Genomic DNA, 26,654 nt, shown 5'->3' with positions numbered 1-26,654 from the left:
AAATAGACGTTAAGGGATTTTTTAACAGAATGCCGCCTAACATTTCCTCTTGAAGTAGTTCCTTACTTGCCCACAAGAAAGTTCATTTGTTTCTTTCCTCTTCTTCACAAAGTCTCTTGAAGGTTTACAGTTCACTTCCATTGTAGAATTATGGAACTTCAGGGCAGAATCAGCTTTGATATTTTTCTACCTATAGGAAAAGTTAGTATTATTTATTAATTCACTGAGTCACCTCACAAATAGCTGTGTTCTCCGAGTTGGACAAAACATACACGGTCCTGATTTTCAGGGAGCTTACGAATGCATGGGGGTAATAGACAATAAACAAGGAAATCAGTTTAAAAAACCCATGATTTCAGCTAGTGGTGTAAGTGGTGTACAGAACGGTAAAGCGGGGTTAGAGAATGGAGAGTGATGGGCTGGGGTCAGCTGTTTTCAAGAGGGTGGTTTAAGAGCTTCTTTGGGAAGGTGACAACATACAAGATTGAGGTGACGAGCTGCATTAATGCTAGCTTCATTATTAGAGAAGCAAGCCTCTGATTTTCTGCAACTTTCAGCTGAGGGGAACAACAACAGTGTCAGGTGCCGCTCCGAGTCTAGGTAAGATGAGGATGGAGAACTAACCGTTAGAGCTGGCAAGAGGAGTGATTTCTTAGGGGTTATTTTTGGTGGCATTCGGGGGCAAAAGCCTGGTGGAGTTCACTGAGAAGGGAATGATGAGGTGGAGACAGGGAACATCAGTAATTCTAAAGAGGGTTTTGCTATAAAGCAGAGCTGGAAAATGGGGAGCTGGAGGGAGATACAGGATCAAAGCAATTTTGTCGTTCTGAATATTTTAGTGATGTTTCTATGTTGATGAGGATGATCTAGTGCAGAGGTTGGTAAACTACAGCTTAGGGGCCAAATCCAGCGCACCTGCTTTGGTAAATAAAATGTTATCAGAACACAGCCACACTGATTCATTTATTTATTGTTTGTGGCTGCTTTTGTGCTACAGTGGCAGAGCTGGGTAGTTTTGAAAGAGACCGCATGACCTGCAAAGCCAGGAGTATTTACTTCTGGCCCTCAACTGGAACAATTTCCCAACCCTTGGTCTCATAGGAAGGGTAAAACTGATGAAGCAACAGGGTGAGCAGTGCCTTGTTAGACTGATATCCTTGCCTCCTAGGGGGGTAGCACCCGCAATGCTCCCTAAGGGAGAGGTGTTAGAATCCAGTGCACGGGCGCAGGGGTAATTGAGCCCGGAAGTTAGGAAGTGATGCTCTGCCTCTGGGATGCTTGAAAGTGGTGCAATTAGTAGTCATAAAACTGTCTAGAAACTGGGTGCCTGAGGGGGGATTAGAAAAGAGTTTGGAAGTGATGAGGTCATTGAATTGAGTGGTCAAGGTACTGAATTCTTATTTGGGTAACTGGAAACTATGTTCTGTATTCCTATTTTTAGACTATTTATAGAAACGAACTACTAAAGCCTCAATGTTGTCTACATATTTCTGTTTGGGGTTGTTGCCGTTTGTTACTACCCTTCGTTTCCTACTTTCAGATAGAGAGTAAAATAACTATTACTGTGATTATTGTGGTCATTATTTTTTATGAGTTCCTCTTTTTATACTTGGGTTTTAAAAAATTATTAAGACATTATTTTCTCTATGGAAAATGCGTTATATTTCCCTTATTAAACTGTTTAAGCATGTTCAGAATTACTATTTATTCTTAGCTCTTTGAGGTAGGACCGAGCTCAGTCCTCTCTGGAACCCTGCTTAGAGGTGTTTTTTAGCCTGGGTCTTCTATCTAGAGTAGATATCTTCTGCCTAGAAACATATCTAACCATAGAATGTTGGTTAAATCTCAGGTGTACTGTGTCCTTGGCCATATTTTATCACCTGCTCATTACTTGCTCAGACTTAAGCATTAGAGACACAGTTTGGGCCTGTGGTTCTCCATGTCTTCCCTGGTACAGCTTGATGGAGCCTTGGAGTGGTGGGCAGTGTGTGCCGTCCATAGGTCCCTGGTCATCTCCTCCTCAGCTGTTCACTGTCAAGAGCCTTCGGCTTCGTGTGCCCCTAGACAGAGCCAGAGACTGTTCTGCAGACTCTGTGGCCATTGTAGAGATGACATGAAAGCACTGGGAAGATAGTACTGCTCACATACCACAGTTCTTTTAGCGCAAGAGTTTAGCCTGGGCTGTCAGAGTGTCATGCGAATTCTGGGACTGCATTGCAAGCCTCCCAAGTAGTTGAACACTGGGCTTAATTCAGCGGCAGGCTCCTCAACTCCCCAGTCATTATTAGGGAATGAGTCAGTCGCGTAGAGAAACCTTTCTCTGGGTTTTGTGCCAACAGTTTTATAGGTGTGAGTCCGCAGTGAGCTTTTCCTGCCAGTTCTATGAGGAAGTGAAAGCTCTAGGTGGCCTGTGTGCCAGTAGAAATGAGACCTTCCCCTTGGACAGTTCTAGGGTGAGAGTGTCAGTGTCCATGGCTAGATGGCAGTCACGGGCATTGGTAAAACCAAAACCTTCAGCAGCTTTCGTAAGCCATTGCCATCTAAACATTGGTATCCTTCAGTGGAACACTTGATTTCTCATTTACATATAGGGTATGCCGTCAAAGCAATCTACTTTATTCTTTACCATAATAAACAGTTTTCCATTTCTTTATCCAGCCATCATAGGCATCATTATCTTTAGGATTTAAAAGGAGTATCCTTTAAATTATTTGTTTATTTAACATCAGATTAACATCTTCATTTAATTGGTTCGTTAAGGAATATGTCAAGATGACAGTTGAACCAATGGCCTCAGACCAGAATATTAATGTATGATATGTTTATTTTGACTGATGGGTTTATTTATCTTTGCTTGGTGGGAGTTTCCAGCTTTTCTTATTGGCGTCTTTGATTTTTTTGACTCATCAGCTAATGCCTTTTGGTTATTTTGTACTTGTAAAACAAATTTGTTTTACTTCTGATGGTGTTCAAATGTGCAGCACTGGGGACTTCCCTGGTGGCGCAGTGGATAAGACTCCACGCTGCCAATGCAGGGGGCTCGGTTTCGATCCCTGGTCAGGGAACTAGAGCCCACATGCATGCTTCAACTAAGAGTTCAGAGGCCCCAACTAAGGAGCCCACATGCCACAACTAAGAGCCTGCCTGCCACAACTAATACCCACCACAATCAAATAAATAAATAACTAAAATGACTTGGCTGAAGAGGCCCACCAAGTCACTAAAAGAGCCTTCATTAAAAAAAAAAAATGTGCGGCACTGAAAACGGTGGCAAAAGGGAAAAGATAGCATTGGCAATGAAACATTTCTATATTTCGTACTTATACAGTTATTAGGTCTCTTTATGAATCATAGTTAATTTAGGAACCTTTGTTTACTTGGTTATTACAGCCAGCGAACCATCATGGCGTCCTAACTGTAGAAATAACAGCTAAACAAAATCTTTTGATGTGATCGGTGTACCTTCTGAAGTCTGAAAGAATAAGTCCCCTGATAATTTTTGGCAAGATTTAGCCTCACATTTCTGTTGTCATGTTTGCACTTTCTTTTGGTGATTTACCAAGGTAATGGACCATTTTAGAATTAGCAATGTACTTATGCTGCAGACTCGTCGTTGTTGTTAATCTACTGTTGATGAAGCCAGGCGTTGTCTGAATCCATCCCATACACCTGTCACTGTCAGTCATCTTCGTAGAACAAAGTGAAATCCAACCGAGTGGAATGTAACATGAGGCACAAAGCACAGATTACCAATTCAGTCCTCTTGTCTCAACACCAAACCCTCTTCCATGTCAGGTCTTCTGATTTTATATGATGACAGTTATTGGTCAGAATATATTACAGTGTTTGCTGTACAGACGGGGCCTTTGTCATGTAATTAAAGAGCATGAGAGCTGCCAGACTAAACAGTGGTCTGAGTTTCAAATAATGTTCTGAGGCCTCCTTGGCACATTTTTATCACCATCTCGAACATGTGTTATTACTTAGCATTCTTTGCCATAGCTAGATTACAGAGGAAAAAAACCCAGGCAGTGAAGGAGACTAACCCTGGTTCTTCAAGGAGAGAAATGCCTCCGAGATACCTTGTACTTTCAGAATGCGCCGTTTTTGTGTGTGCATCTCTCTGCACATACATCCTGCTTAAACCAACTGTTTACAAAGTCAACATAATGGTCAGCTTTTACGGACAGACTTCATTAGTTATCTTGAAATTCTAAAGAAGGGTAGGCCCAAAGGGCAAATGGACAAAGAACTTGAAATAAACATGAATAAAAAGAGCCCCCCTCATTAGTAATCAAAGAAGATTCCACTACGATGATAAAAAAACATCAAACTGGTAGAGTTTTTTAAAAAAAATAGCACTCGTTCAGAGGCTAGTGAAACATCCACTGTCATAAATTGGTACATCTTTTATGACAGGCAAACTGACAGTATGTATTAAACCTTAAATGTAGCCTTTGATTCCACTTCTAGGAATTCATCCTAAGAAAATAGTACAAGATCTACACAAATACTTATATACAAGAATGTGCATTAAAACATGATTTAAAACAGCAACAACAATATTAGTAAAGACAGCTGGTATCTGTCTTTACAGAGAGCTTTGTATGTACCAGGCAGGGCTGGGTGCTTCACAGGCACAACCTTATTTGCTCCTTACCATCAGGAAGGGAAGTAGGCAGTGGTATCACACGGGAGGAAAGTAACGCTTGGAGTTATGTGTGCAGAGCTAGGAAGATCGAATGAGAAGTTGAACTCATTTGACACGATTCCTTAACCATTACATTTGTTTTTTTCCCTAAAGAATACTAGTGAAAAGTGGAAAACAGGGTTTCCCTGGTGGCGCAGTGGTTGAGAGTCTGCCTGCCGATGCAGGGCACATGGGTTCGTGCCCCGATCTGGCCCACATGCCGCGGAGTGGCTGGGCCCGTGAGCCATGGCCACTGAGCCTGTGCGTCTGGAGCCTGTGCTCCGCAACGGGAGAGGCCACAACACTGAGAGGCCTGCGTACCGCAAAAAAAAAAAAAAAAAAAAAATGGAAAACAGGGGTCCATCAATGGAGGACTCGTTAAATACAATGTAGGGTAGAAAAGTATACAATGGAATATTACTCAGCCATAAAGAAGAATGAAATAACGCTATCTGCAGCAACATGGATGGACCTAGAGATTATCATAGTAAGTGAAGTAAGCCAGACAGAGAAAGACAAATATTGTATGATATTGCTTATATGTGGAATCTAAAAAAGTGATTCAAATGAACTTATTTACAAAACAGAAATAGATCCACAGACATAGAAAACAAACTTATGGTTATCAAAGGGGAAAGGAGGGGAGTTTGGGATTAACAGATAAACACAACTATATATAAAATAGACAACCAACAAGAATCTACTGTATAGCACAGGGAACTATACTCAATATTTTGTAATAACCTATAAGGGAAAAGAATCCAAAAAAGATATATATATATATATATATATATATATATATATATATATATATATATAAAGTATATGTGTATATGTATAACTGAGTCACTTTTCTGTACACCTGAAACTAACACAACATTGTAAATCAACTGTACATCAATTAAAAAAAAAAGAAAAAGTTGACCCTAATAACAACAACAAAAAAAGTATGTAGGTATGAGAACTCATACTTTAATTGAGTACGTGATAACATGGGAAATGTTTTAAATACATTTAAAAAATCCCAATATATGTAGGATGATTTGAGTTTTTCTCTCACCCTCTACTGTGATATAATACACCTAACGATCTATTAAAACAGGCGGATTCCAGTTCTAACCCCAGATCTATTGTTGGCTTTGTGAGTGAGTGTGAGCAGGTTGCTTCACCAGCCTAAGCATCAATGTTTTCCTCTGTAGAATGGACTCAGCTATAGTTATTACACATTAAACAAGGCATGGCTGTCCAAGCCACACAGAGTACATGTACAAGAAATGGTAGCTATTATTTTAACGATGAGGTTGGTCCCATGTCTTATATGAATCAAAAAACAAGGAAATCATACATTAAAACTTATTATTTTCTTAGAGTGCTGGCATTATAATATTTTATTTGTAATGCTTTGCTATTCTCCCAAACGTAACATTCAGTGTATTATATTTTATGCCTCCGTATTTATATATTTTATAGAAAAAATTTTATATAAATAGCTACATACAATTATTATGGCTTTTAATAATTTTCTATAATCAAGAAAAAATACATTTGTTAAACACATACACACAGAGACACAGGCTGGTGGTTCTTATCAAAAGTTAAAATGTGAATGACAGTCTCTAATCCATCTTACGGTTTTTCTGGTCAGCAAGGTAGCCTTTGGTTCAGTAGTTTCAAGTTGATCGTCACTCTCTATTTTTGTCTGTTAGTACCATAGTATCATGGATTGATCTTAGAAGTAGCCCCTGAAATGAGCTTGGGGATACTGAAATTATTCAGCGTAATGAAAGTACAGTTTATAGGAATTGGGACTGAAGCGAAGGTCTGAACATCAAGGAGGTTGAGCTGAGTGTTAAGCTGTTCTTCTTGACCCTTTTCCATTCCACTCCCATTGACGTCCTTGCTTCCTACCTCCTGTGAACTTTTGAGACTTCCAGGTTTTCTTTTTCTTGCCAACTCTTTCAATGTTGGTGTTCCATGGGTTTCTGTCCTCAGCTCACTTCTTGCTCCTCTTTCCAAACTTAACTCACTTCTTCTCCAAACTAGCCTTTCCCCCATACGTTAGCTTAATATTGTATCTTAGAGCAGTTAAAAATCATGAAGTCTGAAACTGATTAGCTGTGTACCTTGGATAAGGTTCCATGCTAGTGTCCTCCTCTATAGAATAGGTTACTCATTCCTACCTCAAGGTAAGGATTAAGTAAGAGGTGAAGCCCTAAGCCCAGTGCATTATTGCATAGGACATTCCATAGATGAGATCCCTTGCTGTGATGTTTGTTGTTCTGGTGGCGGTCATGGCGGTGGCCTCCAGGTAGGACAAGTCAAGCACCTAGAGTCATTCTGAATTTCCTTCCTCCTCTGTCTCTCCTGCATCCAATAGATTTTCAAGTCCTGTTGATACAACCTCGTTGGTCTTTTCCTGTTTACTCCTGCTTTGGTTCTTATCACCTCTCATCTTGAAAGTGGTCACTGGCAGCTACCTGACCTTCCTGTTCCCAGTCCTTTTTGCATTCAGTCCATCCTCTCACTGTAGCCTGAATAATCATTGTAAAAAGGTAAAGCTGGTGATGGAATCATTTTGCCTAATCCTTCTCTTAGTGGTACCCAGTCACCTAGAGCAGGGACATGTGCTAACTCAGCAAACTTTTTCTGCAAAAGGCCAGATAGTAAATACTTTGGGCGTTGCTGGCCATATGGTCTCTGTTGCAGCTACTCTGTCATCGTGGTGTAAAAGCAGCCATGGACAATATGTAAATGAATGAGCATGGCTGTGTTCCAATAAAACTTTATTTATGGAAGCTGAAATTTGAATTTCACGCAGTTGTCATATGTCATGAAATATTCTTCTTTTGATTTTTTTTCCAACCATTTAGAAACCTAACAACTTTTCTTAGCTCGTGGGCCACACAGATACTGGCTGGTGGCAGGGTTTGGCCTGTAGGGTGGAGTTTACCAAATAAGTTGAAGTTCTTCAGCATGGATAACAAGATCTTTTGTGATCTGCCCTGGTTTATTCCTCCAGCCTAATCTTTTTTTTTTTTTTTTCTTTTTTTTTTTTTTTCCCCCGTACGCGGGCCTCTCACTGTTGTGGCCTCTCCCGTTGCGGAGCACAGGCTCCGGATGCGCAGGCTCAGCGGCCATGGCTCACGGGCCCAGCCACTCCGCGGCATGTGGGGTCTTCCGAGACCGGGGCACGAACCCGTGTCCCCTGCATCGGCAGGCGGACTCTCAACCACTGCGCCACCAGGGAAGCCCCAGCCTAATCTTTTTAAAAAATTATTATTATGTTTTAATGCAGACTTTATTTATTTACTTATTATTTTTGGCTGCATTGGGTCTTAGTTGCGGCACACGGGATCTTTCCTTGCGGCGTGCGGGCTCTTTGTTGAGGTGCACGGGCTTCTCTCTAGTGGTGGTGCGTGGGTTCCAGAGGAGGTGGGCTCTGTAGTTTGCGGCACACGGGCTTAGTTGCTCCGCGGTATGTGGGATCTTAGTTCCCTGACCAGGGATTGAACCAGTGTTTTCTGCATTGCAATATGGATTCTTAACCACTGGACCACCAGGGAAGTCCGCAGCCTGATCTTCTGTTACCTTCTCCTTACTTCTTCCACTTATTCAATAAACTCACCTTTTCTCTGTCCTTAATGAGTCATCATGTTTTTGCTTTCTCTCATGCTGTTCCCTTTGCCCAGGGCACAACTCATTCTTAGCTGTCCTCCCTCCCCTTCTACCCTGTCTTCCATCCACTACTTGTAGATAACCTACTCCTCTTTCAAGGTTCAGCTTGAGCAGAACTTACTCTGTGCAGTGAGGACACTCATGTCAGCTGCCTGGGTTTATATCTCAGCCCCACTTCTTGTCTCTCGATCATTTCTTTGTCTCTCAGTTTCTCGTCTGAATAAAAGAAGGAATTCATCATCATCATCATCCCTATGGTTTCTCTTTGTTAGAATCCACTGAGCTAGCACATGGACAGCACTGGGAATCATGTTTTTCACGTAGTTATTGTGCAATCCACGTTTACTCTGCATCTCAGATAGAAGAGACTATTTCTGTTGTCCCTTCTGTACCCTTTATAGACATCTGTCATAGCACTTATAATACTTGATACGGCTCTCGGCCCAGTGCATTGCATTCAGTAATAATAGGTACTCAGTAAATGTTTATTGGGTGAATGAGAGAGAAAAGGGAAGAATCTTAGCTCGACTTTAAGTGGATTCCAAAACAAAAATCTCTTGCATGTTACTAAGTAACAGGACAAAAAGGAGCCATAGAGAATAAGGTTCATTAAATTGAAAATAAATTTTAAAATATCTTATATACAATTGCTGTTTTTTAGTATCGGGCTCATGTCCATAGGAGGAAAGAAATGCCACGTGGACAGTCTAGTGGTCCTCTTAGGAACCTGTGTTCCTGCCAATCCTTTCTCTTACTGATTTGCATTTCTTTCTGTTCCTTCCCCTCCCCAGTCCTGCAAGGATGAGCACACTTCTTACCTGTGGTTTCAACCTGCGGAGCTGTGGGACCAATACAGAATCATGTCTTGGAGAAAGTGCCAAGGATTCAGTGAATTATTAGAGTGAGGAGGCCAGCTGCAGAGCCGCGGGGTTCAGAAAGACAGAAGGTGAGGGCTCAGGACCCAGGCAGAACAGAAAGCACTGGGCTGGGTGTGGGGAGGCGGGGCCAAAGCCCTTGGCTGGTTAACAAGAACGTTGTTGCCTGTGCAGGGACGCTTTGTGTAAAGCCGAGGACAGAACGGGACTTTTCAGGCATATCACAGCATCTGGAATTAGAAGGAGTCAGAGATGTCTTGTCAATGAGCAATACACTGCGTGGAGAGCCTCTTGACTACTGTTCCTCCTTCTCACCTTCTGTACTTTCTGTGATAGAAACATTCTGTTGCCTGGATTCATTCAACAGATGTGGATTATCACAGGGCTGTATTGGGCATCTATTGAGGTAATAGGTAGAGAAGCATGTTTGAAAGTTGCTAATGTAAAGTTCTTCTATTTCCACCTAAAACCTCCTTTCTATTGGAAATCGTGTGCTTTATACATAAGCAAAGTGTCTCTTACTGAAATTCATATCTTTTTCATGCTGCTTTAGGCAGTGGGAGATTTTTGTACATCACAGGTACATTCTGGTATGGCTCGTGTGCTAGCTTATTTCTGACACTTTCTCAGCAAATGAAGCAGTCAACTTTATAACTTGGATTAAGTTATTTTTAGATGGTTTATGTTTTGTGACCACTGGGGTGCAAATTTCCTCAGGGAATAAGTAGAATGCCTATACTAAGGAGGATTCTGTAGGTGTTGGTAAAAATGACTAGATCTGAAATTCTCTGTGCTAAAGCTGCTCAAATCTTAACCCTGCCCCTTCTTTTGGGGAAAAATAAGTCTTTATGTGTGTACCTTTATTGGTAAGACTTCTGCAGTTCTCTGCAAGAGGATTAGCAAGCATTGCAAGCAAAGGCAAACATTTCAAGGAAGAACCTTACAAATATTCTTGCTTTCAAGATAGACATAATATCATGCCATAAGTAAACATTATGAAACCATTTCCTTTTGAAGTTGATTCACTGAACCACTAATTTGAAATGCAGCTTGATGTTAGAGACCTTTTATTTTAAATGACTGTTGTTGGTCCACTAGACTGGTAAGTTAGGTGAGCCATAAGAAACACAAAAGCTTTGTGTGTAGTCTAGCACTCAGTTATTAACAAATGTGAAATCTAAAACTCTTAACCAACGTTGTTGGAAAGCTAACAGACGTCCAGCGTCTATTTTGGGTTTGTACACAAGTTGGCCAGAAGCAGCTTATTCAGAGAATGAAATCTGAATTATTAAAAAAAAAAGGAGGCGGGGGTAAGATGGAATTGGGGGGAAGGTCAAGTTTATAGTGGGCAGAATTCTAAGATGACCTTCAAGACTCCAAGCCCATCTTCTCTCAGTGATTCAGTTAAACACTAACTTAGTCCTGTTGTGAGGGGATATTGCAGATGTCATTAAGGTCCCAAACTAGTTGACCTTAAAATACGGAGATCATTTGGGTGGCCCTGACTAATCATATGAGCCATTTAAATCTGGTCTAGAGGTCAGAGACAGGTAAGCCAAAGAGATTCGAAGCTTGAGAAGGATTCTACGTGGAGGAGATTCTCTGTTGCTGGTTTTGGAGATGGAGGGAGCCACGTGGCAAGGAATGTGAGTGGCCTCTAGAACCTGAGAGGGACCCCTAGCTGACAGCCAGCAAGGAAATAGGGGCCTCAGTCCTACAACTGCAAGGAACTGAGTTCTGTCAACAATGATGGAAAATGGATCCCTTCCACCCTCCAGATGAGAATTTAACCCAGCTGGCATCTTGATTCCAGAATTTTGATACTCTGAGCAGATAACTCAGCCATGCTGAGCTAGACTTCTGACCTACAGACCTTTGAGCTAATAAGCAGGTGTGCTTTAAGCCATGAAGTTTGTGGCCACTTGTTATACAGCAATAGAAAACTACTATGAGGCCTCTGTCATGTCTCCTTTGCATCCCTGTAGTAGCCTAGTAACTGGTCTCTCTGCTTCTAGACCAGTGTTGCTCAAACTGGTGAAGAAACAGTTTTTGAAATTCCAGTGTGTTGCAGACCAGTACTGTGGCAGATCGTTGCAAAAACATCTCCCGTCCCTGTGCTCTTCTGTCACGTGACCATGCCACGCCCTCTCTCAGGAGGCTCTAGTTTCCTCCACCTGAGTCTGGGCTGGCCTTAATGACAGGCTTATAACCTCTTACCATTTTCAGGTGATGCCCTGTGTTGCAAGGCTGTTAGAAAAGGCCATGCAGCTTCTGCCTGGTTCTCTAGGAAGGCTCCTCCTTGGCACTCAGCTGCCATGCTTTGAGAGGCCATGCCACGTGGAGAGGGCAGTACTGGGTGATCCAGTCAATGGAATTAACAGCCTTCCTTGAGTCATCGCAGCCCAGATGCCAGACATGTGAATGAGAAGCCTTCAGATAATTACAGCCCCTAAGCTGGTCTAGTCAACCCCAGCCTTGTGTCTTCCCAGCTGAGGCCTCAAACATCGGGGACAAAGACAGGTCATCCCCACTGTGCCCTGTCCAAATTCACGACCCGCAGAATCAGTGAGTGTCATAAAGTACTTACTGCTTTCTGGCACTACATTTGGGATTGGTTTGTTATGTAGCAGCAGATAACCAGAATAAACATTTTAATAAAATGCTATGAAAGCGAAATTATAAAAGGACAGAATATAAGCAGAAAACACATAGTGTCACTGCTATGCTACTCTGTCGGTCAAAGTAGTTACAAACCTGCCAAGATTCAAGAGGAGAGGATACAGGCCCCACTTCTCAAAGAGAGGAGACTTGAAGAATTTGGGAGCCATTAAAAAAAAATTTTAATTTTGAAATAAATTTAGCCTTATCGAAAAGTTGTAAAAATATTACAGAGAATTTCCATATGCCCTTCACCCAGCTGCCACTAATGGTAACATCTTATGGAGCCATAGTACCGTTGTCAAAACCAGGAAATTATCATTGATGTAATATTGTTAACTGATCTGCAGATTTTATTCCAGTTTTGCCAGTTTTCCCAATAATGTCCTTTCTCTGGTACCGGGTCTAATCTAGGACCCCACAGTGCATTTAGTTTTCAGGTCTCCTTAGTCTGCTCCAATATGAGACGGTCCTCACCCTTCCCTGTCTTTCATGACTAACGCTTTTGAAGTGTACAGGTAGTTATTTTGCAAGATGCCCCTCAGATTTGCTTGAATTTTTTCATGGTTAGATTAGGGTTATGCGTTTTTCACAAGAGTACCCCAGAAGTTATGGTGTGCCCTCCTTAGTGTATGATATCAGGGTGTACATGATAGGTATGTCTTATTCAGTATGTCTTGCTCCTGGTGATGTGAAACGTGCTCCTTGGGGAAGGTGCTCCCTGCCAGGGTTCCCCACTGTAAATACCTTGTGGATAGATCCTTGGAGACTATGCAGACTATGCAGATATTCTGTTTGCCATCATATGTTGCTGGGGCCTTGTTATAAAACTGCCACAAAGTTCAAATTTTTTATCATTAGATCCAACAGATTAAAACTTAATCTTTCCAGTTTCTGTCGTTATAGTGTCATAGATGTGGGCTGTTTGCAGACTGGCTCTGGTCTGCAGACCACACTTTGAGGAGCAATGTTCTAGGCTGCACTGCTTCACCAGTTCCTTTATTCCTATTACTGTCAGACTGGAGTTTGAATAGCAAATCCAACGGTGTCATTCTTCAGCTTAAAATTCGTCAGTCCTCCCATCCTTTTAGGGTGCAATCCAAACTTCTAAGCCCGACGGTCAAGGCTACATCATTCTGCTCCATCTTTCACATTGTCCCTTTGCTAGTTAGACTTCTCCGATTATCCTCACCATTGTATCCATGTAGGCACAGCTGGCTCCTCCACACACTGTAGCTGGCCAATCCCCTGTCTTTCAAGGCTGATGAGCACCTCTTTTCAGTAGTCTGGGCTCACTAGGTTTTCCCCACGTCTCGTCCCCTGTATCCTGTGCATATATCTCTGATATAAGTTGAATTTTGTTTTTATGTTTGGTTATGTATATGTCAAGCCATTTAAAAAAATGATTGAAGTATAATTGATTTACAATGTCGTGTTAGTTTCAGGTGTACAGCAAAGTGATTCATTCATATATTAGCTATATCATATGATATTTGTCACTCAAGCTATTTGACTTGACTGAGCTTAAAGGCATCGATTTTGAGTTATAAGATTAGCCCATGACAAGGGTTCAAGAGTGTTAATCATAACTTGAGATAGTATCCAGGAAGAAATGTCTCCAGTACTAAGTAAGATCTGTGTGACCAGATGGATTCCAGAAATGCAGAGACAGTGTGTGGAGAAGCCCTTTGGGGAGGACATTGTCCCTGATGGATAGGGTTGACTGTTGGGGCTCTAGACTTGTGGCCCTTTTTCCTGTGTATGGTCTCTACCCCAGGGGTAGATAAAAACTTCAAGCGAGGAAGCAAACTCAAGACAGTGGAGTTCCATGGGTGGACCCCTGTGTCTCTGTAGGCCTGTTTTATTGCTTTTGGGGACCACTTTCTTTGTCCTGCAAAACTGAGCAAAGAGCAGGTGGAGATCCTCTGCCTTCCTCTCCCTGTACCTCCTAAGTTTTAAAGGAATATTTTAAAGAATGCTAATAATGGTTTGAAATTCAACCCAACCTAGTGTTATAGCTCTCTAAACAGAACGGGAGTGATCTCCCTGTACAAATTTTTCCTGTGTTGCAACTAGTCTTTTATATCTAAATATTGCTAGGCTTACTTTATATTTAGCCCTATTTTCAAAGTATATGAAATGTAATTGTGCCAGAAAATAGAGAAAAGCAAGGCCACCATGATTCCATAGGTCACCGCTAATAACTTTACCTCGAAAGCAATTGTTCTTTCTTACATCAAAAGTGTTGACCTATTATTTAAACTATACATTTTAATCTTTTTTGGTAATCATTTAGCACATTTTTTTTTTTTTTTTTGCGGTACGCGGGCCTCTCACTCTTGTGGCCTCTCCTGTTGCAGAGTACAGGCTCCGGACGCACAGGCTCAGCGGCCGTGGCTCATGGGCCCAGCCGCTCCGCAGCATGTGGGATCCTCCCGGACCGGGGCACGAACCCGTGTCCCCTGCATCGGCAGGCGGACTCTCAACCAGTGCGCCACCAGGGAAGCCCCCATTTAGCACATTTTATGATAAAATCTTCTTAAAATTTGTGCTCATAGCTTCCAGAGATAAACCTCAACTAAGTATTTATCAGAATTTAAATACATGGTATTCTAAATGAGTTATCAAGCATTAATAAATACATGAAGATGTTATCAATAAATGATTTATCAATTAAAAATTATCAATAAATAATTTATCAATAAATAGATGTTTAAAAATTTCCCAATACCAATGGCAACATTTACTTTAAGAACAGGAGGGAGTTAGAATGCCAAATAATGTATCCCAAAGATTTTCATAAATTCATTCAAAATTTTCTAATTCAAACAGCACCTCTTTTGTTAATAACATAAACCACAGATATACAAAGTCCCAGACAATCTCCTGTAATAAAACCTTGTAAGGAAAATTCTTTCACCATGTACAATCTTATCATTAAATTACACTGTTGAGGGGAAGAAGAACCGCCCCTCCCCAAGAAAAAACCCAAGGTAAAGTAGTCCCAAGAATGGTATTTGGAAAGGGCAGTATATTTCAATTTAATCATCTGGGATTACTTAAATACAGTGTGCTTAGATGGCTAACATAAAGGAAGAAAAGTTTACTGCGCTACAGTTACTATCTTCACAATCCTTTGAAGATTTGGGATAATTTCAAAAAGATCTCTACTTTGTTTGTGGTTTAAAAAATTCAGATAAATCTTTTCCCTTCCTGTCCTTCAGGCTGTCTATAAACCATAGAAATTTCATTCTTTTCAAATTTAGGAAATAACAGACTCATGTAGTAAGATGATACTGGCCATTTAAATCATGGGGGCCAACCACAACAGAGCCCCCGGATAAGATAGCCTTTTGAGGCATGATTTTCCAAAGTCTCTGTGAAGACTTAAGACCTGCTGCCTGATTAAATCCCTGAGAACCGGCCGCATCCACTTTGTTTAGAGGTAAGCCTCCTCCTCCCTGCTCTACAGAGGCCTGAGCACCAGAGCTGCTCCCCAGAGGACCAGGTCAGAGCAAGAGAGCTCCATTACTCAGAGCACATCAAGGGTTGATCATTTGAGAACCGAGCTACTGATTGGACTTCTGATGATATGAAAGGAGATGCTTAAAGTAAGGAGATGGATTTTTTTAAATCAAAATTTAAGAACATATTGAAAACTATGGTCTCTAAAGCAGTCCAAAATCTGTGGATTTCAGATATTTTATATACAACTCACAGTAAAACAAAATGCATTTTATGTCACTACCCAGTACACGTATTCAGACCTATAAGTGAAATAAAAATGCCACGGACAGTACTGTGTGTGACACCCTTGGATATTTTCTATTGTATTGTTTTACATTAAGAAAATGCTAGTCAGTAGCCAGTAAACTCATTGCCCACTTATCAGTCACTTCCCATGGTCTGGAAAAATGCTGCCTCAGATAGTTGTAAGTGTATGCAGCCACCGTTGTCCCATACCTGCTTTAGAGTGCTTTGGGGATTACATGTGAGGTTAGTTCACGAGTCACAGAAAATGTCATAGAAAAGAAATTTTTTTCACTAAAAGTGATTTTATTTAGCTTGAGTTCCCTTTTTAGTTACCAGATGTGGCTCTAAATTATGTGTTAGTCAAATCAAAGAACAAAATTTTTCTGGTTGATTGTGTTCAGAAGAATGTGAGGATCGAAGCGTTAGAACTTGAAGGAGACGCAAGAGGTAGTGCAGGCCAGCCTGCTCGTCATTGCAGAGACCAGGAGACGAACTAGTTGCAATTTTTAAGAAAGAATTAAGGTCGTTTATGTAATCATGTTGGTAATAGAATGTATTTTAAAATACCATCACAGAAAGGCTGGTGTTGTGAGTGGCTGCTTCTGGATCTGAATGTTGGGGTAGGCTGTGATACAGGGAGCTGTCACTTCTAGGTACCATTGGGGAGGCAGTGGTGCCTGTGTCCCTGTGACTTTCTTGGCTGTGGTTGCTAGGGCCCCTTGGAGATGTATGTGCTTGGTTCTTTCAGCCTGGGCCTAATAAAAGTATATATCATAAAAATTGAAAAAGACCTATTTAGCAAACGATATGGTTAACATCTAGGAAGCTGAGCAAGAGGATTAAGAATGTGCTGACGTAAAGTTGTGCTTGGTCCTGAGTCTGTGCATTTCCTGTCCTGCCCAGGCATGGTATAAGGAGCTCCATCCTCACATCTGAGGCTTCAGTTGCCCAGGAAAGTGAGAGAATGTAAATGAATTTAATATTTGTAGTCAAAACCTTTTCCCTCTGATATATCGAGACTACAGAAATCATCGCGTTTATTTTTGCTAGATACTGAGCTAGGGCTTTCTAAGTGCTTCAGTCTCTGAGACTTCTCTCTCTATCTCACTTTTCCTTAACAGATATTTGTAAAACACTGTGATCTTTTTTTGGGCTAATCTCATAGGCTTTTCTTTCATCAATGTATTATCATAGACAAACAAGCTCTAGGGAGGCCAGGCGATAAATTCCCTTCCTGTGCTCCTGGCGTTTTCTGTGAAATAGCCAAACAACACATACATGCTACGAAAACAACATGCTTGTCCTAAGTGCTGTAGTTTATCCTACAAAGTAAATTCTAATCAAGTTAAGGAATCTGATTGTTTTTTTAAACTGGAGCAGGATCAGAAAATTATAGCTTGTGGGCCAAATATGGGACACTGCCTGTTTTTATAAATAAAATTTTATTGGAACACAGCCATGCCTATTCATTTATGTATTATTTATGCCTGCTTTTACATCATGGAGACAGAGGTAAGTAGATGCTATAGAGACTGTGTGGCCTGCAACGCCTAGAATATTTACTATTTGGCCCTTTATAGAAAAAAGCTTACTGACCCCTGGAATAAAGGAATATTTAGAGATTGAAGTATTGTCCTTAAAAAACTATCACTTTTGAATCAAGGCTATTTTCCCTTAAGTAGCACAAAAAAATTCTTCTGTTACAAACAGATGACAATTTATAACTAGGTTTGATGAGAGAAAGTGCCTAGAAACTATTGAGTGATTGATGTCTACCTTTTTTAAAAGATCATTAAAAATCATTGTACATTAAATCATTAATGCTGAGAAGATAGCTAATGAGGCATATATGAAAGATTACAGTGTGGCATGCTAATAATTTAACCACAGGGAGGATTAGTTACATTATTTCAGCTGGCATTGCCTATTTTGACAGTCTTTATAATAATTGTGAACTTTAATAAAATTTTACATTTCTAAATATCAGTCTGAGGTTTTACTTGCTACAGTTCAGTGAGGCTAATAGTCATTTGCAAAGAATCCTCGTGTTTCTTGTGTTTAGATGTAGTTCAGTGTATTAAAATGAGTATTTAGTCACAATATTTTCCGGTCACAGAATTTAAGCAATAAAACATGGGGCTGCAATGCTCCATATCAGGGTAGCAGTTTAAATAATTTTAAAATAATTAATAAATTATCTTTTCATTTTTTAACAGACTTGTGGAAGAAAGCAAACTGATCCCACGCATTTTTGATGTAATTCTGGTAAGAGAAGAAATGTGCGTCTGAAATTCAAGTGAAATTTAAAAGTTTTTAAAGTTTTGACCACGTTGTTTGGTTGGGTTCTAACCCTAACTCTGCCCAGAAGGGTTGTGTGTCCATCATGTCACTTAACCTTATTAGGCCTCAGTCTCCTTGTATGAGCTCTTGTCCAGCTCTGAAATTGTGTAGGGATGCTGTTTAATGACCTGCCCTCTTTCTGAAAATCCTTTGCATTTTATTTCTATAAAGTTAAAAAATATGTTATCTAATATAGAAAGAATACTGTATCTGAGGTTGGTTTGTGGAGGAAGGGCAGAATGACGATCACTGTGCTTCAATATGAAGCTCTCTGACTTTGTCATCACTGGGTCACATCAACAATTTTATGCCTATGGGCAGAAGTTGTCTTCTTCAGAACGTAGAATAGCTTAGCTTCTGTACACCATTTTTTCCATTCATAGAACACAACTTGATTGAAAACCATCGGTTAAAGAAAACCTTTCCTCTCTGGTTCCTATGTGTAGAGAATAAAATGGGACGTAGGGTTGGCTTTTCTCACTTCTGATAAATCCCTATTTATACTAAATAGAAATCTGAGAATTAGGCTGAAAACTCAGTTGGTACTTATAGCAAGGGAGTGCCCTTAGCCAAAGAAGTGTTCTCTTGTACCTGAGTGGGCTGTCCCCCCTTTACCAAAATGTTTCCCTCCATAGCTGACTGACAGTGCAAGGGACAAAGGAGGGGGACATACATGTCCTCAGTCAGATCAGCCGAGCCTGCCTTGGTCATCAGTAGAGCAATGGCTGTTATTGTCTGATAACCCTACCAATGGAAGATTAGCCCTGTTTAATCATCCTAAATTATTAATCTACAAGTTGTTTGCGTGCTGATAGGGCTGTATGGTAAAAACGTTATTTTTCTTAGCTGCAGATCGCCCTTTTTTTGGTGGAGAGCTGTTGGGTTTGCCGAGCTATTTGAGTTAGGCGGGGAGTAGGGGTGGGCATGGGTAGTATTCACAAAGCACGCTCAAGTGACAACAAGATGACCCAGAGCTGCCATGCTAAGAGAATTGTATTGCTTCAAATAGTCAAAGGGGATTTTAGAGGAGAAGAAAGGGAGAAAAAGGAGATGAAGAACCATGGAGATCATCAGCTGTCTAGTGGGGATTTTTAAGCTTTGCCCAGTGGTATGTGCATCTCCCACCTTCAGTAGGACACACATCACTTGCTAATTCGTTGTGGAGTTGGATTTGTTTTTGGAGGGCCACGGGTGCCGTTAATGTTGGGTTCGGCTGCACGGTTGGGCAGGGGGCAGGAGCCAAAGCTGTCCACATTCAGCCACCTCTGGCTTGCACTTGAAAAGAGACTTGGTGCTGCAGACAGAGAGAGCTGGAGCTAGACTGGACCTTAAACTCACGGATGTGACTCATCCCCTTGCTGTGCCAGGAGGGCTTCTGAGCTGCTGAGGTCAATACAGCTCCTTTTGTGACTGATAGAAAGTTCTCTACCCAGCCTTTGGCAATCATCTCAAGGTCTAGAATCCCACACATGGAAAATTCTTCCGTGTATGTTACCGAAACCCCTCCATACGTGATGAATCTTTGTATAACAAGCACCTAGCAAAGCTTCATATTGCGCAAATGTTTAACTGATTAATGCCACCATTGAAACCCCTGTCATTGTGTTGTAGCTGTCGTTGGGGGTGCGTAGAAGTGACATATACTTTCCAGGTCAGGATTTCAACTTGTCCTGAGCCCTGTGACCTCGGAGGCATTTCTGGGAGGAGGCTTTTCCTCCTGCCGGAACAGCTCCATACTCGTGTTTTGTAGGCCCTTATTTTGAAAAGAGGTCCTGCTGCTAAGAAAAAGTAAAGAAAAAAAACAGTTGGAAATCACTGCTTTTTGGGACAGGACTTTTGATGTATTTGAAAAACATTATTGAATCCCTATTCTATTTTTGACCTTCTTGAGTTGAATAATCACTACTTTTTTCTCTGTATAAATACATTTTTAATCAATGAAGTATCTTTGTAGCAGTTATCCTATGAACTGTTACCTTGTCCTTTCTAAATTTTTGTCACCGAGCTAGACGTAATATTTTATTGATTCTATGCTGTACTTTTTTTTTTTCCCCTCATATTTTAACATTTCTGAATCCAGGCTATACTTCCCAAATCAATGACATTTTACAGTTGCTTTCAGCCAGGTGACCTGGTTGTCATTGCCTTAACCAATTCACTTCAGTTTTCTTTTTCTTTTTATTAGTGCCCAAGAATGATATATTAGAAAAATACATGTCTAAGTTTAAAAGAGCTCTTTCAATAAAAATAAAATGAAAATTCTAAGTAATAAGAAACCATGCCATAGTTTAATTGGCAGCATTTTTCTTCTGTAGTGCTTGATAAAATAATGGTGTATCTTAGAACTGATGGATTCCTGGATTCAAGAAAACACAGTGTATACTTCGGTTGGGTTTGGTTTCTAAGTTCAAGGGCCTAGGTGGTGTCTGACATATATATAGCAGCTTCTAGCAATGGTTTGATCAGAACGAGACGTAATGAAAAGATTGTACGAGACCCTTTGGCCACTGCTTGTGTCTTTTAGCCACTCATTAAAAAACACAACAGCATTTGACTCGTTTAGCTGGTGGTCCACTGTGACCTGATGATTTTTTTCTTCACTCTTAGCCCATAACTGTTTTCCATCTTCGGTTTGATGTACTTAGAGTCTGATAATGGGCTTTATAACATCGTTGTTTTCTAGAGTTCCTCGTATGATATGCTCTTACCCACAGTGTAAGACAACCTCTCCTAGATGTTTTTCATTACAAAGCAAAGCTGTTTCTTCTGGTGGGCAGGAATTGCAGTCAGCTTCCATGTCTTTCCTGCAGGCTTGGAGGGAGGTGAAAATGAGGCAGCAGAATTCTAAATTTGTCATCCTGTTCGGTAGGAGGTTTCTCAAGGGAGAAAGAGAATACTGTGAACTCCAGGGGAGGGAGTGATTGGCTCTGCTCCGTGTAGGGAGAGGAGTTTCACAGAAGAAGTAACCTTTGAACAAGGGCCTGGTGCTGCAGGCACCAGGAGAGGGTGCATTCCAGCTTTGGGGATGGTGAGTACTTAAATGTGCCTGCACCAGAGCCATGGAGAGATGGTAGGGAGTGAGCAGTTTGGGACCAGATTCCCGCAGGGCTTTATACTGTGGTTCTTTCTTATTTGTTGGCTTTGCAAATAATTTATGCTCTTCAAAATCACAGTCCTCTAAACAAACTAGTGGTTACCAGTGGGGAGAGGGGAGGGAGGAGGGGCGATATAGGGGTAGAGGATTAAGAGGTACAAGCTATTATGAATAAAGTAAGCTGCAAGGCTATATTGTACATGGGGAATAATTTTATAATAACTGTAAAAGGAGTATAGCCTTGAAAAGATGTGAGTCAGTATCTTGTACACTTGTAGCTTATATAGTATTGTACATAAACTATACTTCAATTTAAAAATTTAAAAAAATCAGGATCCTCTATTTAAAAGAAGACTTTTTGAGCCCCTCTGCTGCCTGGCCATTGGGGTTGGGTCTGGGAGAGGATCAGGATTAGGGTCACGGGCTTATACTGGAAACTTGAAACAGGTTGAAAGCCGGATTCTGGGAGTCACCTGTAGGACTCCATCAGCGAGGCTTCTGACATCAGCCAAAGGGACTGTGGGAAGGGAGCTTAAAAGATAGAGCCGGTCTCAGAGGTATCATCTAAGGGTCCAGGAGTTCTAACACCGCATTCAGGCCAGAGAACAGGCAGGATGTTTTTAATCCTGTGTTCCAGCTGCAAGTGTCCCCACTCTTGGCAGGCCAAGCGGTGGGAAGAACCAGGTAGCTGATAGCTTACAAAAGGGAGCTGTCGCAGCAGCTCGGTGCTGCTTCCCTGGCAGACACTGCATTTTCACGGGCAGCGCAAGGCAGCTGTGTTGAGGGGAGTGGAGGCTCAGGCAGCCTGCACTGATTTTAGCTGACTCGATTCCCACATACAGCCTTCAGGGTCTACGACTCTAAGGCAGTCTGGATCTGCTCAATAAATGCGGTCTCCTGGAGAAAGTCAATCATAGGAGGACCTGGTGGCTTGGTTTTTGAGTGCAGAGTTGCTGGGCGAGCGGGATGGAAAGCATTCTTCTTTCTCCTTTGCCACTTTCCAAAGAGTAGACATTGCTTTGAAATGTGTCTTAAGTATGAATTTGGATGGATCAGCCTTTGGGTTTTGCTATAACTCTAATCTCTCTTCATTTTATTTCAGTGGTTTATGTTTTGACCTACTTCCGTAAATCATTTTAATGCCAAGTAATATGGGCAACCTGTATTTTATTGGAAAAAAAATCTATATTCATAGCAGATTTTCCAATATGTGCCAAAATATTGCTGTCATGATATTTTATGTGTCTATTCCAGAGCAGACAATTAAAGAGCAATTTCATTGGCAAATGTTAACAATAAAAATGGGATTAACAGCACACAAGTTTGACAATTATATTGTTTTAATAGTTCTCGAGGATAGCAGTTGAAGCAAGCTTGAGTAAATCTTCCAAGTCAACTGTATATTTAGAAAAGAGTCTCTTTACCAACCTTTGGAGCCTAAAGGATTTAGTCCCTGAAATACCAAAGTAGTACAGACTGGTAGCCTCATTCCATTTAAGGAACGTTTCCAATCCTGAGCGTTCATCAGGCTTCTAAAATTACTTTGCTCCATTCTAGTTGCAGCCCATCTAATGTGAATTGGTTCTTAGGGTTAAAATGACAAGTTACTTACAAGTTTAAGCGTCTGCATGCTTGTGTCCAGTATGCCATTAATAAGCTGCTGCTCTGTACTTGAGCATGAGTTTCTAAACTAGAAAACATGATTTGATTAAAATTTCAAAATGCTTGACTTAGGAAGGTACTTTAAAAATTACACAAAGAGTACTTACTGAATGCAGGGGATAAATCTGAATTTTCAGTCTACATGGATACCTATCAGGGATTCTGTAGACTGTAAACTGGAGCTCTATAACCAATTCCTGGTGTATACGAAGATGATATTATACACTGCTAACATTACTGCCATTAAAGTATGTACTTCGAAGTGTTTTGTTCAGTGGGGGTGAGGAAGGAGATGGATTTGCGCAGATCTGTTCTGTAAACTGATGTTTACAGAATAACTCTCTGGGGCTAGTGTGCGACGTATTGATACCAGATTGAATGAAGTGAAGTTGCCCGTACAGCAGCGGAACTAATGGCTTTGATCTGATCAATACCATGTTATCTGGTTAGCTGAATAAATGGGTTGAAGCTAAGTAAAATAAACTTCTATCAGTATACTTGGACTAAAGCATGACTAGTTACTGCATAATCAGCCCAAATGGTTTGAAAGAAGATGGACTGTATTAAGATAAAAACTACATGTTATATCCACTGAAAAAATGCTGAAATAGGGCTTAGGATATCTTTGGCCAATCACAGGGCATATATTGGGAGTGTGTTACATAGCGCTTCTCCCAAGTCCGTGTAATCTTGCGTGTTATCATCATTATTCTTGTTTCTAGTTATGCTCTAGTTCCTGGGCTTCACTTTGAGGAAACAGGTACCATTCCCTCTTCCTTCTCTGTAAGGAGATGGTCTAGTTACAAACCGTAAAAGTAGAAAGTGATAGGATGTCAAATAATGTACTTCCTAAGAGTGTTAAGCTTTTGTGTTTTTTTTGGTTTTATTCTTAATTGATCGTGGGATTAGACTTGTGAAGAAGTAAGTGTAAAATTAGGGCATAGCACATAAATGAAACCTCAACAAGAATGAGTTACAGACCAGTGAAAAGAGACGCATGGTCCAATAAGGTGTTATAAGGGAGAATCAAGAGAAAACAAACACTAGATTGAATTTTGAACAAGCAAAAGAATTAGTATAGTACTGGAAGAAGAGGCGGTGTTCTTGTTTGAAGGGCTGTGAATCTTAGGTACTTATGTGAGCCTGTCCCCCTGCACTCATCTCATTGCCTGTGCTGTTGATTAAATTTCTCGTGCAGACCTGCGCTTTTCAATACGGTAGCCAGTAGCCACATGTAGCACAGCGAGCGCTTGAAACGTGGCTGTCTGAATTGAGATGCGCTCACAGTGTCAAATAGATACCAAATTTCCAAGGGAAAAAAGAGTGTAACGTAGCTGATTAATTTTCCTGTATTGATTACATGTTTAAATGGCAGTATTTTGGGTGTGTTGGGCTAAATGGAATATTATTAGAATTATTTTTATGTTTCTTTTTTTTTTACTGCAGCTTTCAGAATATTAAAAATACGTGGCTTGCATTATATTTCTGTTGGATAGTGCTGCAGTAGGCGATTTCCTGTCTTGTATCCTCAGTCACACTGTGACTTTCGCTTCAGGAGGAAACTGCTCTATGTACAACCAAACCGCATTCGTCCCCAGCACGTTGCCCTCCCTGCTTTTTGTTTTTCAGTACGTTTTGATTTATTAGTGAACAAGTGAGGGAAGTGAGGCATGGCTGTTATATTTAGACCCTTTCTTCAATCACAGCTGACCTTTCGCCCCTCGATGGTAGATTGGAAGATGAAACGGTAGGAAGCGCCAGTGTTGTTCAGTATAATGTACTCACAAAAGACAGTGTGGTTGTAGCTCCCCTGAATTTTGGCCATGACTAGTGATACCACTGAACTTTACTTCTTTCCTAACTCTGCAATATATGAGGATGCCCAGTGATTGGCCGGTGGTCAGCTTTGGGTTCAGGCTTCTGTTAAAATGCCCACTGTGGTCATCAGGCCTTGCCTATTCTCACTACTCCAAAGCCCTGTGTGTTTGGGGCCCTTTGATAGATAGAACAAGGTAAGGTGACTTGTGGTATATACAAAGAGGTACTGGAAGAGCCAAGTTTAAAAGCAGTGATCATTCATTCTCAATATATGACCAGTGAATGTTATGTCATCTGAAGGTTCCTCAGTAGTGTAGGACCCCATAAGTTTATTCATGACCAAAATTATTGAGATACCCACTTTTTTGAGAATGTGGAAATACCAGTAAAAAGTTACTAGTTTTGATTAAAGCAGCAAACATCTACTAGCATTTGCTTTTGATGCTCTTTGCATTTATTTTCTTGGATGAGCAAGAAAAAGCAGAATTTATGTGCTTACCCCCTCGCTGCAAAGGATTTTCAAGCTGAGCCAGGAAATCTGATGCAGTAAAGCAGTTTACAGATTTATGGGGAAAGGAGAGCTTTTTAAATAGCTCTAGCAAGTGAATTGCATTTTGGATTTATTAGAGGTACCAAATTGGAGAAACGCTATGATGAGATGCCAGTAAGGGCAAGTTATTACACAGGATTTTTTGGTTTATTTTTTTCTGACAACAAAAACAGTACGTGCTTGTAAAAAGTTCAAATCGTACAGAAATGTCTAAGATAGAATGGGAAATTCTTCCATAATATCACAGCCTACAGCTTGATGCATATTTTCCTCATTGTTTTTCATGGATGTATTTTAAAAAAAGATTTATTTATTAAAAAAATATTTATTTATTTGACTGCACTAGGTCTTAATTGCAGCATGTGGGATCTCTGTTGCGGCACACGGGATCTTTAGTTGCGGCATGCGGGAACTCTAGTTGCGGCATGTGAACTCTTAGTTGCAGGATGTGGGATCAAGTTCCCTGACCAGGGATCGAACCCAGGCCCCCTGAATTGGGAGTGTGGAGTCTTAGACACTGGACCGCCAGGGAAGTCCCCCACATATGTATTATCTCTCTCTTCTTTTTTTTAAAAAAATGGGACCCTACTAAATAATATATTTTATATCTGTCTTACTTTACAGTGTCCATGGCAGCAGGGTGTGTGTGTGTGTGTGTGTGTGTGTGTGTGTATGTATGTATGTACACCCATATGTGTTATTTGTTCTATTTGATGGCCATATAATATTTTTTGTATTAGCATAATTTATTTAGCCAATCCCCACTGACGGACATTTCAGGTTTCCCCCCCAACTTTCTGCTAATATGAGCAGCACTGAACAGAGAATATCTTTGTACATCTGTGTGAGTTTCTATAGGATAAGTTCTTAAAAGTTGCATATTACACCAAAGTATGTACATCTTTTGTATTTTAATATTACTCTCTGAAGTGGTAATATAAAATTCCCCACGCAGCAGTAGTATAGAACAACACCTGCCTCGCCATACTCACAACTGAGTATTACTGGTCTTTTAAATCAGGGGTCCCCAAGCCCTGGGCCACGGACCAGTACCGGTGGTCCTTGGCCTGTTAGGAACCCGGCCGCACAGCAGGAGGTGAGCGGTGGGCCAGTGCGTGAAGATTTATCTGTGTTTACAGCTGCTCCCCATTGCTCACGTTACCACCTTAGCTCAGCCTCAACATTATGGTGAGTTGTATAATTATTTCATTATATATTTCAACGTAATAATAATAGAAATAAAGTGCACAATAAAGTAATGCACTTGAATTATCCCCAAACCATCCCCCCACTCCGGTCCGTGGAAAAATTGTCTTCCACGAAACCAGTCCCTGGTGCCAAAAAGGTTGGGGACAGCTGTTTTAAATTGTCAGTTGTTTGTATTTTGACCCGTGTGCTTTTTAATATCAGTCAAATTTATCAGTTTTTTTTGCTTATAGCTTCTGTTAGGAAAGAACTTCTCTTCGACAAGGTTATAAAGTATTAATCCGTCTTTTATTCTATACATTTATGGTTTTATCATTAAATCCTAAATCTTTG

The 26,654-nt window shown here is 40.8% G+C and overlaps 1 protein-coding gene across 1 annotated transcript in view; it reads left to right on the top strand.

Annotated features, from left to right (window-relative positions):
- The window catches only part of ULK4 (unc-51 like kinase 4), a 512,874-nt gene that overhangs the window by 201,477 nt on the left and 284,743 nt on the right, over positions 1 to 26,654 (top strand). Inside the window, exon 30 of the mRNA XM_065885322.1 lies at positions 17,868 to 17,916. Coding sequence (XP_065741394.1) covers positions 17,868 to 17,916 — 49 coding nt within the window. The remainder of the gene's footprint in view (positions 1 to 17,867; positions 17,917 to 26,654) is intronic.

The sequence above is a fragment of the Phocoena phocoena genome, chromosome 10, assembly GCF_963924675.1.
Source record: "Phocoena phocoena chromosome 10, mPhoPho1.1, whole genome shotgun sequence".
NCBI classification, from domain to species: domain Eukaryota; kingdom Metazoa; phylum Chordata; class Mammalia; order Artiodactyla; family Phocoenidae; genus Phocoena; species Phocoena phocoena.
This window is presented reverse-complemented; position numbering and strand designations above follow the sequence as displayed.